At 40.6% G+C, this 17,309-nt stretch overlaps 1 protein-coding gene across 1 annotated transcript; it reads left to right on the plus strand.

Moving 5' to 3' along the window:
• Positions 1-9,635: 9,635 nt before the first annotated feature.
• Positions 9,636-15,707, plus strand: LOC311269601 (transgelin-like). The gene is made up of 5 exons (XM_084373835.1): positions 9,636-9,822; positions 13,772-13,958; positions 14,052-14,223; positions 14,368-14,470; positions 14,583-15,707. Exons 2-5 carry the CDS (start codon positions 13,779-13,781, stop codon positions 14,734-14,736), a joined length of 609 nt encoding a protein of 202 aa, XP_084229961.1. The 5' UTR covers positions 9,636-9,822; positions 13,772-13,778; the 3' UTR covers positions 14,737-15,707.
• Positions 15,708-17,309: the final 1,602 nt, after the last annotated feature.

Here is a 17,309-nt window from a genome sequence, read left to right on the forward strand (position 1 = left end):
GTAATAAGGCAGCACCGGGAGAAGAATCATTTCATTATTCCTCTCCCATGTTCCTCGGATATTCCCCTCTCTGACTCTTCCGTCATTCGCTAGATGAAATTGGAGTTGGCTTATTTCTCTCTGGAGCCTGCTTCACTTCCAGCCTCTTAATGTCTCGGCCCATCAATCCGTGTCAGTCTCCATTCTGCTCTCCGCAAGTAACTTGGTCTCCTTGCGTGTTAGCCCTGCTTGGCACACTCTCACTGCCCTTCCTCTCTCACTCCCTCTGTCTCCATCTGGTCCCCTCCTCCTCCACCTGACTCACTCCTCTTGCTTTCCACTGCTTCCTGCCCTCCTACCTTCCTCTGACCTTCTCTACCCTCTTTCATGTAGGACCTGCTCCGGCTTTTCCACCTGGATCTCGCGAGTCCAATGATTCCTTGGTTTTTTGATGCTCCCATTCTCTCTTGCTCATATCTGTCAAAGATGCTGAAGCTGAAGTCTTCTGCTGTGCAGCAGGAAAGCCCTTCCCCACCCTCCTCTCCCCGCCGATTCATCCTTTTTCTCTCACCACAAAAGATTTTGTTGCCTCTTCAAAGAGAATGCTGACAAAAAACGGAGACATCTTCTCCCAACAGCTCAACAGCTTTCTATTATCTCCCTCTATAGCTCCACTGATGCACTGACACCTCGCTCTGCCCAGCTGATAATCCTGGAAATGTGATATATGTGGAGCAGAAAACATGCAAGTCTCGTCTGCTGATACAAGCTGTGGCTTCTTTGGTGCCCAGCCTTCCAGATCAGATCGTCTCACTGGATTAATTCAGTTTTGGGAACTTGCAGACAGATTTAGGGTATATCTTAAAAAATACCATCAACAACCAGTCGACCAACTCTGCAACACTCAGCTCGAATCTGCCTCTAATGTGGTTGTTTGGAAATTTAGATAAAGCAGAAAAATACTGAGGTCATGTTAGTTTCATGACATGATTGACAAAGGACTGTATTCTGCCTTTTTTCATCCTGATTTCTGCTAACTGGGTCTGTTTAAGATCACAGGGAGTTGTAACAGAAAATATAAGTGGTGCAGAGATAAATCTAGCATTAAATTGCTGATATTGTAAGAGGTCACCAAAAAGCCAAGCTACAAAAGCAAACTGTCAAGCAAAAATGTCCACAGCTGAAGAACGATGTGTACTCGTGTACATGCACACAAAACATTCCCCACATATCTTTAAAGGACACTTAATCCTTCACTGGGAGTCTGAATTGGCGCCTGCAGCAATAAATTGGATAGCACAGTTTCTGTTTGTGTGCCACCCTCTAAATATAAAAAACAACAGGCATGCATAACTCAAAAGTCTTAAATGTCTACCGACCAAAAATATCACACAAAAAACAATGTCATAGTTTAGTATTTGGTTTGTTTTTTTCCTGTTTTATATTGGTGGATTTATCCTCATGTGTCTTGTTGTAACTTTCCACCCCGTCTTTGTCCTTTCCCGGCCTTCTTCTGTGTACACCTGTGTTTCATTTGTTCATTAGCCCTCGTGTAACTTCGTCCGCCTTTTCCCCACTCTCTTGGTCAGTTCTTCTGTTGTGCTCCAGTGTCTGTTTCTCATCTGCTCCCCTGGTCCAGCCTTCTCCTCATGTTTTACCTGCGTTTGCTGCCTGTGTCCCTGTGTTATCCTGGTTTTTGCTCTCAGATTAATCCTGCTTTGTTCACAGCCTCTTGGATTTTGGATTTATGAACTACAGCTTCTCTTCATCTAAACTTGCTTTTTGTTTTCAACTGGCCTGTCTCTGCTGCTGCTGCTGCATTTGGGTCCTCGCCTTTACTCAACCTTAACACATGAAATCACGAACACTCGTCATGAGTAAGTACATAATACTTTTTAAAAATGCATTATGAAACACATGACGTGTTTCAGCTCTGGCATGATTCACAGTTACTGTGACATTTGTGGGTGTGACGCCTATTAAACACAGTGATTGACGACCGGCTGATGCAAGTCGCCATAACAACATCAACAACAGACAACGAATACAAGTCAGCAAAAATAGCAGTTTGAAAATGTAAAGGTTCCTGTCAACAAATAGGGGGCGGCATATTGCCAGAGTGACCGCTAACTGCTGCTAACTGTAGCTACTGTTAGTTGTTAGCTTAGTTCGCTGTGCAGCTAGCAGTTCATACAGCTGAGCAGTGTCTGTGATTACACGGCTAGCAGGACTAGCAGGATAGCATGCTGACTTCAGTTGACATCTCTGCAACACAACACACAGATGTCATGATGTCAACACTGCTATTTCTTTACATTCTGTCGATAATTTTAGTTAATGTTTTTTTTTTTTTAATTATGTTTTTCTTTTTCTTTACATATTGAACCTATAAGTAATCTGAAGAAATATATATTTCTGGTCTTACAACATCCAAGATGTGTGGCTGGTTGATATGCGCACAATAAAATCTATACAATATAATATAACAATATAATATGATCTATACTACTATAATGAAAAAAACCTCTTTAAAATACAAATATTGACAAAAAAAGGTAAGAAAAATTAGTTCCCCTCTAAGCAACACATGAACATGATACTCCTTCATTATCTGCCTGATGACTTCAAAAGGTTGATGAGGTAAGAAGTTATGAGTCATTGGCTGTAAATTATACTGTTAAACTGTATACTTGTAATGGAAAACTAGGTTTATGAATATAATTCTACGACACTGCTTAAATCCCTTTCGTTGTCAATAGATACCCACCTCGATCTGAGCACGGATGTCTGCATTTATTTCATATCCCCTCTCCTGACGTTGTGATTTACAGTCAAAAAGGCGCAAGCAATTTAAACACCTTGTTTTAATAATATACCAGCACCTCCCTACGGGCAGAGATAACATGGATTAATAAAATGAAGCTCCTGCTGTATCCGCTCTGAGACGCACACAGTGAGACTTCTGCTAAAGAGCTCCACAGAGGCGTTTACAAACACTTACTGTACCACACAAAGAGGGAAGATGATCATATTCTCGTTTTAGCGACTGCAATGCTGGATTAAAAATACAAGGACAGAGCAGACCAATGTGGAGCTGCATGCAGTCAACTGAAATACCAGCCCAGTATCACTACAATTCATGAAGTAGTCAAGAAATGTAATATTTTCCTTATTTTTTTTAGTGACTCTCGACTTTCAAATGGACTAAATTAAATTAAATTTCATGACTTTTCCCTGATTTTTTAAATTAACATATAACCTGAAATCACAGTCCTTCCCAAATTTATACCAAAGTGAATTCTATAGATTAAATTTCATCACTGTTTCATGAACTGAAAAGATCTTTTTGCCAACCCAAACTAAAGTGCTTTCGTTGCTTGGACCTAAACACAAACAGGACATAAACCCTTGATTCTGGCATCACAGTCTTTCACTTTGTAGATTCAATTTTGGGACTGTTGTGCAAACTGTTGTGAAATGCGCTCACTGTATGCCCTAAATTATGCTCCGATCAGACATGTGACTCCTGCCTCCTGTCATGTACACATCCAAAAATACATGGTAGCCCAAGATGGACCTTTGGCTCACAATCTCTCCCTCTACACCCATCCCCCAATATGCATCTCTGCCTCTTGGATCAATACACAGAGGTCACATAAATTAAAGGGAAGTCTAATCTTATTTTGTAATCGCACCAGATCACATGTAGTTGGCTTCCATCAGCCAAGTAGCACTAAAGCTGAGGATGCAGATGTTCTCGCTGCAGGTGTGACTGCTTCAAATCCGACATTTGCCAAGAACCTGAGGTCACATTTCTGGAGGAGAGAGGGCACAATCCTCTGAGTTGAGCTAGAATGTAACCAAGACGTCACCTATTTACTGAGTGACTCGCACACACACACACACACACACACCATGTCCACCTTGAACATGTCCACAGCAGGGCAGAAGCTTTATTTTCTGCACAGCTGGTTTCCTTCTCATAGCATTACTAGATGGGGGAAGGTTCAGAGCAGAAGATTTATATGGACATTTAGGGGTCACAGTTGAGAGGCTGAGTGTCAGCAGTGAACTGTCTATTTAGTGATTAGGCTCACACTGCAACACAGCGCCTCCAAGAGGAACCAACTGCTCACTACAGCTCCCATTTAAGAAAACACGCCATGCAAATCCCTCTTGGTAATAATCAGATTGTCATCAAGCATGGCAAGAGTGTTTCTTCTCTACATTAGGGATTATTTGTCGTACACTTATCTGTACAGTTGGCCCTGACACACAGACTGAAAATGGAAAGGAGGTCGTGAATAGATGAAGCATTTAAACAGATGTTCCCTGCTGTGCCTTACTGGTATTTTGTCCTAAAGGATCAGACACAGCTGGACCACCTGCGGTCTTAATCCGGACTTCATCACACCTCCCACAGCTCACTACTGATGATCTGTGACTGTGTGCATGTAATATCAAGATAAAAAGATGATCCTGGTTCAAAACCTTGTCCGTTTATTAACACTGTACATGTGATCCTTTCTTTATCATTTGTCCTGACGGGAGCTTTTCCGTCAGACAAGACAAGACTGCAGAAGGACATGTAATAAGCATGAAAGCTTCTGAATAAAGTAGAAAGGAAATTGAAGTCATAATAAGTCCCTTTTGCCGGACACACTACTCCCAGTTTCAAGGACCTACAGTGCAAAATCACATAAGCATCTAGTTTCAAGCTGGCATTTGGCCACAGGAGCCATTACAGAAATATGCAAACATAATCAGTCCCTCAGTCACATGTCAAATGAAAGCAAACGCATTAACAAAGGTTAAAAGGAGAAGCTGCATCCTCCACGTGGCTTGCTGCCAAAAATTCAAATTTAAGGATTTTATTGTCTTGATTATCATGAAGTTGGCAAAACTTCACCAAGAGGCTAGCCCACTTAATGTACTAATTATCATTGCTCCTGACGTTTAAAGAAATATTATCTACTACAGGGACAAATCTTTAAACCAGAGCAAAATAAGATCATAATTTAACAAATTTGATCTTTTTGTTAAGTTATAACACAAAAACAGAGCTACATGCTAACATCAGTATGCTAAAATGCTAACCATGACAATTTAGCAGGTATGTTTACCATGGTAAACTAGAATGGCACTCAATAGAGCGCATACCTCCGCCAAGGCCCAACAGTCCCCTTAAATTCATTGAAGCCTAATGCAATATCAAACAAAACAGATTTTAGTGCGCTTGATCTGGACTATTATTTGGCTCTTCATCAAATTGTACTCACCCATAGATACCAGCCATCTAAATACACCAGACTTTTTCAGCAAGTTCTGTGCATTATTCCCTGAGAAATGAATGAAAATGTCAAATAACACCCTGTCTTACAATGCTGAAGAAAGTAAGAAAAAAGTCTTGGATCTGTCCCTTTATCTGGATCCACAACAAAAGTTAATGGGTCTATTCTGGGCTGAGACCTGTCCTCCATTCAAGTTTCATGGGAATCCGTTCAGTGGTTTTTGTGTAATCCTGCTGACAAACCAACCAACCAGCAAACGAACAGAAAAAACACAAAGTGCAGATGAGGCCGATGGATTAGTTGTGCAGAGAAATTAAAAATGTGATCTGATTATGGTGCTAGATCATCAAAGTTAATACAATTCATCTTTAGGCGGACATAAAGGGTACGTTGAATGGCAACCCATCCAGTAATTGTTTGGATATTTAAGTCTAGACCAAAGTGGAGGACTGTCTGTCTGACAGGCCATGTGTATTGTCCAGACAGGACCATCCCTAGAGCCATGCTGCTGACACGGCCATAAACACAAAGTGCTCCAGCCTCTATAAATGTGCTGTGCTGTGTCACACTAAAGTACACAATATTGAAATCTTGTTTTTTTAAATTATTTATCCTTTTTTTTCTGCCTTTTTTTAAAAACCAAAGACAGCCCACTCTACTCTCTAAAAGTCAGAAACCCCTGAGACAGAGTTTATGGAACATCAGATTATTGTTTTGGTTTTTGGACCCAAAATAGGTTTTGAACTTCAATTATTCAGCTTTCAACCTCATTCAGTTGGAAAACAACAAAAACCTGCACCACTTTTCTCTGACATCCCCCTTGGTGCTGGGTAACTCTTCTCCATCTGTTAAGTTTTCTTTTTCTGTATAACAGCTTCACATTTTACACCCCGATGACATCTCAGTGTTTTGTCCACCAGGAAGCTCTTTTTCAATTAGCAGCTCTCAGCACGGTCATCAACACCCAGCAGTGTGCCCCTGAAAATAAAATGAAATCTGTTCAGTCTCAGGACGGGGTAGACTCTAACGGACAGTGAGTATAACACGTCTAATTGCCGTCCCCTTGAACAAAATCACACTGCTTGCTGAGTGTGAAAAGCAATGCTGCTTTTAGCTGTGTTACAATTACACCACAGAAGAAGAAGCAGTGCGTGGACATCCCCTGCTATCTGCCCCCCTGAGCCACCAGATGTTGCTGTAGTGCAGCCTGTAGAGACTCATCGGGAAGCTGATCAGCATCTGGATTATAAAAAGCTGCAAAACAAGCTGGATTTCCTGCAAACGTAGCGTTTTGGACACGCGAAGTTTAGATATGAGAAAAAGTTTGACTGATGTTCACCATCGAGTTCAGGACAGGTGAAACATCTGGCTCAAGTGAGAAAAGGGCAAAGGCAGAAAGAATGAACTGTTAATGTTACTTCAGCTAAAGAAAAAATCTCAGTGGGAAGGAAAGTTGGGTGTGTTTCCCCCTCGCTCAGAGTTCAACCACATGTGGAATTTCTCATCTGTGTATTTTCACCATTAACATGTTTGCTGGATAATATTTCCCATGTCTTCCCCCCCACGCACACAGCTATCTGCCATCTGGTTAAACATGAGCAGGCCTCCGAGTAACACCCCTCTCACTCTCCACCCCACAATGTCAACAAGTTCATGGGATATTCAACTGGACTGTTGCCAGTAGTGGAAGAGAAACTCAAATCCTTCACAAATAATAAAACCTAAGTGTGAAAATGCTCCATTACAAGTTAAAGCCCTGGATTCAAAATCTTACACAGCAGGAGTATAATAGTGTGAAGAATGCATCCTTTCTGAGTATTGTATCTGTATCACTGTTGTATTATTAAATTACAATTGTTTCTGCATTCATGTGCAGCAATTTAATGTTGTAGCTGGTCAAGATGCAGCTAATATTTCTGGTTTATTCATTGGTGGCTTGTTTAAGTCATCCAAAAGCATTATATCATGTAAACTGAGCAAATCTCTCGTATGTAAAATCTTAATGTTACATTATAAGTGCCTTAACCTCTTGAATCCTGAATGTCCCTTTAACTTCCCCCCTAAACAGTTTTAAAGTAAAAAGTGATGTGATAACATTTTTTTTGTATGTACTAGGTCAACCATGTTAGTTATACAGTCATATTACATACTGTATACAAGTTATACAGTATGACACTTTTATTAAGAACTACATAATATGCAAAAATCCCCAAAATTCAATTCGATCAACGATCATTTTGATGTTTTTTCTGAAGAAAATAAAAAAAAGACAAATGGAGTTGCAGTGATGATCCAGTGTTAGCTCCATGTTGAAGATTAAGAGTAGCAGGGGTCAGCTGTGTGATTATTTACAGGAATAATGGCTGTCAGATGTGAAAAGTGATAATAGTATCAGGATTAGAAAGTTTCAATCCAATCAAAGTGCATCCATTGTTGTTCATGATTGCTTCAGTATCAAAATAGATAACAAATAATTATTTGATCGAAAGGACATTTTATTTAGATTATCATTTTTAAGCAACAACGTCGATATATTCTCTGGTCCCAGCTCCTAACTTTGAATTATTTGCCTGTTTTCTCAGCCTTCTATGAAAAATAACTTGAATTTCTGGGTTTTGGATTGTTGGTCAGAAAAAGAAAAAAACAGTGTAAATACATGAACTTTTGATGAGCATTTAAAAAAAGATAGTAGAGAGTAGGAGTAGAGACCCAGATTTTTTATATTATTATTAAAAAGGGTCTGAAATATGGAAGATTTAAAAAATTCAAAATAAAACAAATCAAACCGAGAAAGAAAATGAAATACAATACTTATTTTTGTTTAATAGTTAAATTTAAAAAGATTCTCCATGTATATCTACAAAGAATGAAAAGTAGATGGAGACTTCATCTCGTGTTCCTCATCTCCTCCATTTTGTGCTGTTTTGAAGTTGACTGATTACACAGAATGTGATTTAATCAAAATTGAACAAAGCTGAAATGATGAATCGAAAAAGTGATGAGTGCTGATGGAATGTAGCCAAGTACATTTACTCAAGTACTGTACTTAAGTACAATTTTGAGGTTTTTGCACTTTATTTGAGTAATTCCATTTTCTGCTACTTTATACTTATACATCCTTTATACTTTATACATATAGACATTCTGCTGCATTCATCGGATTACTTAAGTTACCAGTTACTTTGTGGATTGTGTGCTGCATCAGAGCCAAAGCAGCACTTTTTTAAATTAATTTAAATTTTCAGCAATCGGATGACAACACAGATTCCTATCATTTTAAAAAAAGCTAAATATTGATTCTGATAACTGGCCAGGCTAATAATCAGTCGATGTATAGTATACAGTATATACAAACAGATCAATATATGTATAATTTACTTTTACTTTTTGATACCTAAGTACATTTATTGCTAGGAAATTACTTTTGATATTTAAGTACATTTAATATCAGGTACTCAAAGAACTTTACTCAAGTACTATACAGATGGGTAACTTACACTTTTACAAAAGTAATAGTCTAACAAGACATCTTTACTTTAACTCAAGTATGCCTTTTGGGTACTTTCTACAACACTAGTGACAGCTGAAGTACAGCTGGCGTATGACTGCTCTGAAACTATCATGCAAGTGCAGCTTGTGAGCAGGAAAGAGGAAATATTCCCCTGCAACGAGTACTCGTGGTTTGTGACAATCATTAACCCTGTAGGTGTCACGGTGGTTAAACATCAGACTCATAAATGACACAAAACACGGCTGACGTGAACGTCCCCCTGCACTTCTTAACACATACAGCACATATTCATAACTAATGGGCTCAGTCAGAGACTTCACTCGCTGCCAAATCCTCACATTGTTATCACATGTGATGTCATCGTCATGTCTCCAATCCCCTCCAGGTCCTGACTTGTCCCTCTTCTCCCTGTTTATTGTGTGTTGATATGAAACTCGACAGAGAGGAGGGGATTTACATTCCACAGCTGCCTGCTGTCTGTTTCACTTTCAGACACAAACATTGTTGAATTAAGGCAATAAATAATCTCCTACATGTGCTCCACTGCTCTCTAATTACTGCAACTCCCTTCCTGTGCTGCCTCAGACTGCGCTGTTCTCCAGGATTTTATCATCCCTCCCTCCTAATCCTGTCTCGTTCTTTTGTGGTTGAGGCAGAAATCTGGAGAATTCTCTTCAGTGACCACACCAAGCTCTCCAGTCACATGCCTCTCTCTTTCCTTCCCGTCCTTCTCCTAAATAAGGAATTACAATTTGAGTGGGGAAAAAGAGAAAGAGCAAAGGGGCGGGCCATAGAGTGAAATAAGAGGACCTGAAGGCGTATCTCTCTCTCTCACTCTCCCTCCCTATCTCTCTCTCTCTCCCTATTTTCTGTTGAATGTGGTGAAGTCATATATTTCAGACAAGGGGTGTTTGCTGTATTTATGTTGGCAGTCTCGTACGGTGCACTCTGCGCTGTGTTGTAAGCTAGACGAAGAGCGGGAACACAAGCAGCAGCGAGAGCCCAAACCCACCTGTATTCACCTGAAGGCTACCACACAAAGTAAGTGAACGCTCCTGCTCTTGTTTTCTCCTCATTCATCAATCTCAGTTTTCTGGCTGCTCACTGGCAGTCAAAAGATTTCTTTGTTGGCTCGGCAGGAAACGTGAAAAAAGAAGTGTAATGTATCACACACCCCACCCTCGCTCTCTGTCTCCTTCGCTCTCGCTCATGTTTGACACAGACTGAGCGCTGGGTTAATGTTTAGTGCCTTTTGTGTGGATCAGATGCCTTCTGACTGAGCCACTTCTCTGTATGTCCTTGTGTTGTGAAATCCTGTTTCTTATCTACCTCTGCTCTCAGCACTCCTCTCAGCAGGCCTCACAGCTTCAGGGAGGGATACTAGGTTCAGCCTCTGTGAAATCTCTCATCAACATGTGGCCATTACGGTCTAATACTATGTCATTTTCCGGTCTGTACAGCAGCCTGCTGTTTCAAGATATGGCAGCAGAAGTCATGCGTGTGTGTGTGTGTGTCCCATTTATAAACCATGCTAAAGTTTTATGTGCATGTAAGCGCTTTTGACTATAAGATAACTAAAGACAGGGACTTCAGGTGGTGTCACTATCTTCAGTGATAAGGGTGGAACACAGGATGCTGGATTAACAGTCTGGATCAACAGCAGTTTGAGGAACACTGTAAGAAATAATCATGTGAACTAGTTTAACCGTTTAGATCCATCGCAAAGGTTTCAGAATGACCTTTCAGCCGTTTGCTGCTCAAAGTGAATCACAAGTCAAACTATGAGTAAGGATGGTATTGAATTGACTCAGGAAGTAACCACTGACGCAAGAACGAACCGGATGACAGTGAGTTACTATGATACAAAAGTTGAAGAATTTGGGCGGGGGGGGGGTTGAGGATGACGACGATAACGGCAACTACTGGAGTTGCATCTGAGTAAGACACTTAACCCTCAAATGGGACGTGCAGGAGCCGATCAGTGGGCGAACATAGAAGATGTGAGGAGTGTTTGCTCGGCGTGGCAGTCAGGTATTATAAAAGTGCGTGTAGAGGTAAAGTAGAGGATTGAAGGAGACACATTATGCTCATTTTGGATGTCTAGTAGAAAAGGTTTATACGCTTTAGTCCTCAGAAAATGCAAGAATCTGCATAAGACACTGAAAACACATTATAGGTCTCCTTTAATGGAAAAGCTGATGTATGCTCGGAAATAATAATTGAATGAGAAAGTAATACAGTTAAGTCATTACACAGTGGGTTTTCCACTTTATTTGAGTTTGAATGATAAAGGTAAAAATTAAACATTACAATGTGGTTTTTACTGCACCTGAAGCAGTTCATAATAAAGTAAAAAAAAAACATAAATATAACAAAATATAGTTGTTATACAGTAAGTTTGAGTGATGAGTACATAACAACGGTCACATTATGTTGAACAGTGAAGTATACAGAGCAAAGGTTCATTCATAAAAGCTGCACATTTAGACACATCCAGGTGATGTTTATGACTTGTTTTCAAATATATTGATTGAAAATGAAAAACTGTGAAACACGTATGAGTAATGCATCAACCAATTTATGATACCCATACTTATATCCCATATTTAGCAATCACCGTGGTTACCTCACATCTGTTTATCGACATCTCGGTTCTTGTGGGGGGTTGGCTTGTGTGACTCTATGATTACAAGATGTTCCCAGTAAACACCAGGTTGCACCCAGATAACTTCTAAAGTGCACACATCTACATAATCCAGAAAACACACACTCAAACACCTGCACACAAACACTCTGCTCGGATGCACATTATGCTACTATACAGTCGCGTTGACTGTAAAACCCTGCGAATGGGAGATATGCTTGAAATGTGCAGTGCAGGAGGCATGACATTATCTTGTGACATCAAATCAGTGGTGTGTAATCAGAGATCAAAGTGCAGAAGGTTCGTCTGAAAGAGTGGCTTTCTTTGACTCCATCATGCCTACATGCAGAGATAAGTCCTGATGTTCGCAGCAGCTGGATGCTCTCTGGGCGTGCAGGGACACCACAGATGGAAGTCGTGCGATTGAGAAAGAGAGTGCTCAAGAGTTCGGATATTTACTTCACCCTTGTTGCTGGTTTTGGAATAACTCAGCGGACAGGAAGATGCTTCTCTGCAACCACTGTGACCTCAGACAATGAACAGAGACACAAGTGTGATCTATGGCTGCTGCGGAGCTGTTAGACACAACGACGATTTGTCAAACTATCAACACATATTGTGTAAGACTGACAAGCCTCTGTTTTGCAAGAGATGTAGTAGGTGTGCCTTTTTTTCCTCTCCAAGGACAAATGTGCTTCATGCTGTCTATTAAACCCAGCTTGCCTGCGAACATAAAACACAGATTCTTGCACAAATGTAATCCTTTGTGGTATCGCCAGCCTTTTTGAAATGCAGCAGGAGCAGCATTCGCGTGTACATACTTGGGCAGGAGGTGGAGAAAAGTAAGAGCAGGAGGATTTTCCTATCAGCTATAAACATCTCCATATGTTATCTGCTTCCCTGGAAATTCAGTCATGTCAGACTGCGTTGTGTAACTCAGTAATTCGGATCTGTAAAAGCAATAACTGCAGCATGTTATCACGCACTGCTCATACTTTCATGATTTCACAAGTTTTTTTTTCTTTTTCCCGTTCCCATGGTGAGCAGTAGTGTGTTGTTTTGTTTAGAGTCTGTATATACATAGTTACCTTTGTCAGTGGAGGGAGGAAGGAAGTGACAGCTGAACGAGCAAACAGGATGCAGGGAGCGGGGCGGTCCTGCTGAAGCTGACAGGAAGCTCGTACTGCATTAATAAGTCGCACAGGCTGACCATAATTGCTTACAGAGAACGGCAGGGGTTGTAATTGTTGACGACATTTTACTTTTTTAACTTCGGTTTTAACCTTGTTAATCAATGACGCTGACGTGGTCTGGATAACAGAAATACAATGCTCCAGTCTGTCAGTGTTCAATACACATGTTGGTAGTTAAAACATGCGCACATCATTCCATTATGGTTAATAAAGAAGATGAGGAATCCCCCTATAATTAAATGTGCTCTGCTCTATTATAGAAAAACAGACAATCATTTATACACATCATCTAATTGGAGCCACTTCCATATTTGTCTGTTGAATGTAAGGCTACAGGCAGCAGCCGCTTAGCTTAGCTTACCTTAGCATAAAGATTGGAAACGGGGGAAACAGCTAGCCTGGTTCTGTCTCAAGCTAACAAAAACACATACCAACACTTCTCAATGAATCACATGTGATATCTCAGGTGTAAAAATGACATCTCACAGTTTTTTGTGTTTCATGCTATTCTTTGGTGGGGAGCAGTGACTTCTTGGAGCTGAACCGTTGTTTTCACACTTTGGGTTTTTTTGAACGAACAAGACTTAATGTGTTCATTCGTGAGCTTTGGAGGTGCTGGTTAGCAAACCTTGTTACCTTTAGATAAAGACATGGAAGCTGTCTGTATGCTAAGCTAGGCTAACAAGCTCCTGGCTGTAGCTTTACATTTAACACACACATATGAGGGTGTCATCAATCTTCTCATCTAACTCTCCAACAGAAAGCCAAATATTGCATTCCTTAAGGGTTGCAAACTAACAATTATTTTTTATGATTGATTAATCTGCTGATTTTTTTCCCACAATAAATCAATCTTTTGCTCTTACTTTAACCAAAGTCATCCAATGAACATGTGAGCACCAGCCATAATGTGGTCGCTCATTCTGAAACCTAAAGGTTCTCATAAAAAAAACAGAACTCACAATAGAAACATTCCCGCACACATGAGGAAGAGAGCAACTAAAATCCTATTTGTTCTGATTGCGGGCCAGGTCTGAGGGTGAATGTTGTTACATCTGTTTAATATCCATATTGAAAAGGACGCGATACGATGCCAAGGAGTAAAGTTTGCTCAGCTACCTGCGTATCTAACACCAACTTTCCCTCCCAACAGGATCAACATGGCAAACAGAGGTCCCTCCTACGGTCTGACCCGAGAGGTGCAGAACAAGATTGATAAGAAATACGACCCGGAACTGGAGGAAAGGCTGGTGCAGTGGATCATCGCCCAGTGTGGGCCGGGAGTCGGCGAGCCTGAGCCAGGCAAGACTGGCATCCAAGTCTGGCTCAAGGACGGATGTGTGAGTGTTGGCTCTGCAAACGTAAATACAAAAGTGAAATTCACATTATGTAGATTAGAATTAGAGGGACCTGCCTTTTCTCTGTGTGTGTAGGTGCTTTCTGAGCTCATCAACAGCCTTTCTGGACCCAACAAGCCGATCAAGACCGTCAAGAAGTCCGGCATGGCCTTCAAGCAGATGGAACAAATATCTCTGTTCCTGCAAGCTGCAGAAAAATATGGAATCACCAAAACTGATATGTTTCAGACTGTGGACCTCTTTGAAAGTAAGACAACAAGCAGAACTCATAACAACAGTGTTTGGCAGTATAAGTAAGGGGAGTGAAGCTGTATTCAGCGGTGAAGAGCACAGATCTGGTCCATATGTTTGGTGTGGGCTCTATTCATGTGAGATTGTTGCATGTCTACAGGCAAGGACCTGGCTGCTGTCCAGAGGACCCTGATGGCTCTGGGTAGTTTGGCTGTAACAAAGGGTGACGGGTGCTACAAAGGAGACCCCAACTGGTTCCACAAGTAAGTGTGAATTGGTCTCTCTGTGGAAAGTTGCTCAAACAAAGGAGGTTTCATTTCAGTGGTGAGGAATGACACTGTGGACTGAGAGATGTGTGTGTTTGTGTGTGTGCAGGAAGGCCCAAGAGAACAGAAGAGACTTCTCAAACGAACAGCTGAACGAAGGCAAAAATATCATCGGCCTGCAAATGGGCACAAATGCAGGAGCATCTCAGGCTGGAATGACGGGCTACGGACGACCCAGGCAGATCATCAACAACAACCCCTGAACGAACCCCGCGGAGACGCTCCTTCCTCTGTCCTCTCAAAGGCTGACGGGGACTGAGAAACTCTGACTCTTACCTTTACCATGAGGAGGAATGTAACCTGACTTTTTTCAAGGCTAAACTGGACCAAAACGGGACCAACAGGAAAATGTGCACATATACAGTACAAGACACACACCTTTAACAGTACGAGTAAACAATTAGACAAACAGAGTAAACTGTAAAATATATTTTTTCTTTGAGAATCATTTCAGTTGTTTTGCATGTTTTAACCTGCTCACAAAAAAATCCAATGTGCCTCACATTACATGTCAGAGGTTTCACTTCTTTTCAGTTCACTATAAAAAAACAAAACAACTTGCAGAGACTTGTTACTTGCTCAACAGCAGTAATCCATCACATTCAGTGTTTATGAATTGTGAATGATACATTCAAGGGGACTGGGATATCTGACATTTGAGTATTTTTAATGGATGAAACAACAAAATTAATTTTCAGACCTCAATTGCTTTTTTTAATCTGCAGCATTGCTCTCCTGACAACATAGTTACCAATTCTTGAGTGTCAGCGTGTCCTTGAATGCACCTCCAAGCAGAACTGCACAGCTACCATCCAACTTTCCCCCCCCAAAAAAGTAAGCTATGCTCAAGCAAGTCTGAGTCTCATTTATTGTGTACTGGAAATAATTGAAACGTGGCAACATGGTGAGCACAGATTTTGTTAATAGGCTACATCAAGCAAAACCAGTTTATAAAGTTTAGTGCCTGGTTTTAAACAGTTTGAAGAAAAACTATGAAAATAAAGTTGTGTGTGTTTTACCTGCTCCATTGCACGATTGGTTAGATGCTCTCGTTTTACTCATTTCTAATCAATATGTGGAACCTTCTTTTCAGAGTTTAATACAACGTTTATAATAACAATGATTTTGAAATAAAGTTCGATTTACCTGGAAAGAAGCCTCTTGTGTGATGAATAGATAAACTGAGATAGTAGCAGACTTTGTCCACATCTACTGATAATGCTATTGATCGCACAATGTGCCAAAATCACTGTGCTGTGTGATTCTTTACAGCCTGGTGGCACCTGGTAAACAGAACAAGAGATTATCTCATGTACATAGCAACCCTCAACAAACATGTTTGAGTTTCTGCAGGTAACTATAGCACAACACGTAGCTGTGTTTGTTTTAAACTTGAGCTGTGCTCCACACAGAGATAAGCAGATGTAGTAAAGTCTACAAAAAAAAAAAGAAAGAAAAAAGTAGGCCATCTGCCCAAAGGTGGGAGGAGAGAAAATGATGGGAGGGATTGATGAAGGGTGGGGATAAAGTCTGGATTTTTCCTGGCCAGGCTCATGCCTGGTTGGATGGAACGAGAGAAACAAGGGGGATTCAGACGAGGCCTATCACTATCTCCTGCCAAGGTTTTGTTTATGCTGTTTTCGCTTGAGTACCGACTAAGCTGTTCAGCATGAACTGACTCAGGAAAAGGCAGGAGATGGTGAATAAAAGCAGGAAGGAGGAGGATGCAGAAGAACAACGTTAGGTCTGGTGAGAGAAAGAGATTATAAGAAACAACAGGAAGTACTTTTTTAGAACAAAAAAGAAGAAAAAATGTCCAGATGGAGTCAAACAGGGGAGATCACGGTGGCCGGGGTCAGACGGCGTGTAGGTCAAGACAGAACAGGAATTAAGAAATCAGACAGCATTTCCAAAAAAGGAAAGTTCATTGCAGAGGGAGTGCAAACAAAAGACTTCCTTTTCCCCTTCCTTTTTGATATTTTAACAGGAAACTGTGTACAAGTTTTGACACAGCGGGGTTAAGTTGTATCTTGCAAATTCTTGTGAAACAAGTTTGGATTTAAGTGGAAACAACACAGTAAATAAGTCTGTCCACGTGGTCATATATTCGTTTTTTATGCTTTCATTTTTAGTATTTCCAAAATAAAAGCATTAGAAAACAGCTCTTCAGAAATTCTCGAGTCATATTTATATTAAATAGCTCATCAAGACAGTGTTACAGCACCACACCTCCTCTTTATAATGCCCTCAGTATTAAAAGTGTTGATGGAGTTGCAGCACTTGAGTCTCTGCGGGACAGCGGCTGTGATCTCTGCTGTAGTTTAGATGATGATAATTACCAAACGTGTTTATTATTTCAACACTCATATTTATTTCAACACTAGCATGCATAAGTGAGCTCTTTGAGTCTCACACTACTCGACACATCTGCCCGAGTTTATCTCAAGCGACCATTACCATAAAGTGCCAGCTTCTGTGTCCCTGCATGACATTTTTACCCTGGTTCCCCTCTATGGTATCCACAGCAAACATCGCTACCAAACAGAGCAGAATCATCTTTAACTTATTTATAGTTCTGTTTCTTTTCTTTATTTATTTGTGTTTGAGGATAGTGTTACCATGTGAACGAACTACAGAAATGTGTTACACTGTTGTTTCATCACCTTTCAGGAAATGAGAACTGCTGCACGACTTTTACTTTATCATCTGAAGACTAACTGAGTTTACAACTAGTCAAGTGCAGCTTCTTAGTGTTTTGTTTAGGAAGCGGTAAATC

Source organism: Pagrus pagrus (assembly GCF_965226575.1).
Source record: "Pagrus pagrus genome assembly, chromosome: 14".
NCBI lineage: Eukaryota > Metazoa > Chordata > Actinopteri > Spariformes > Sparidae > Pagrus > Pagrus pagrus.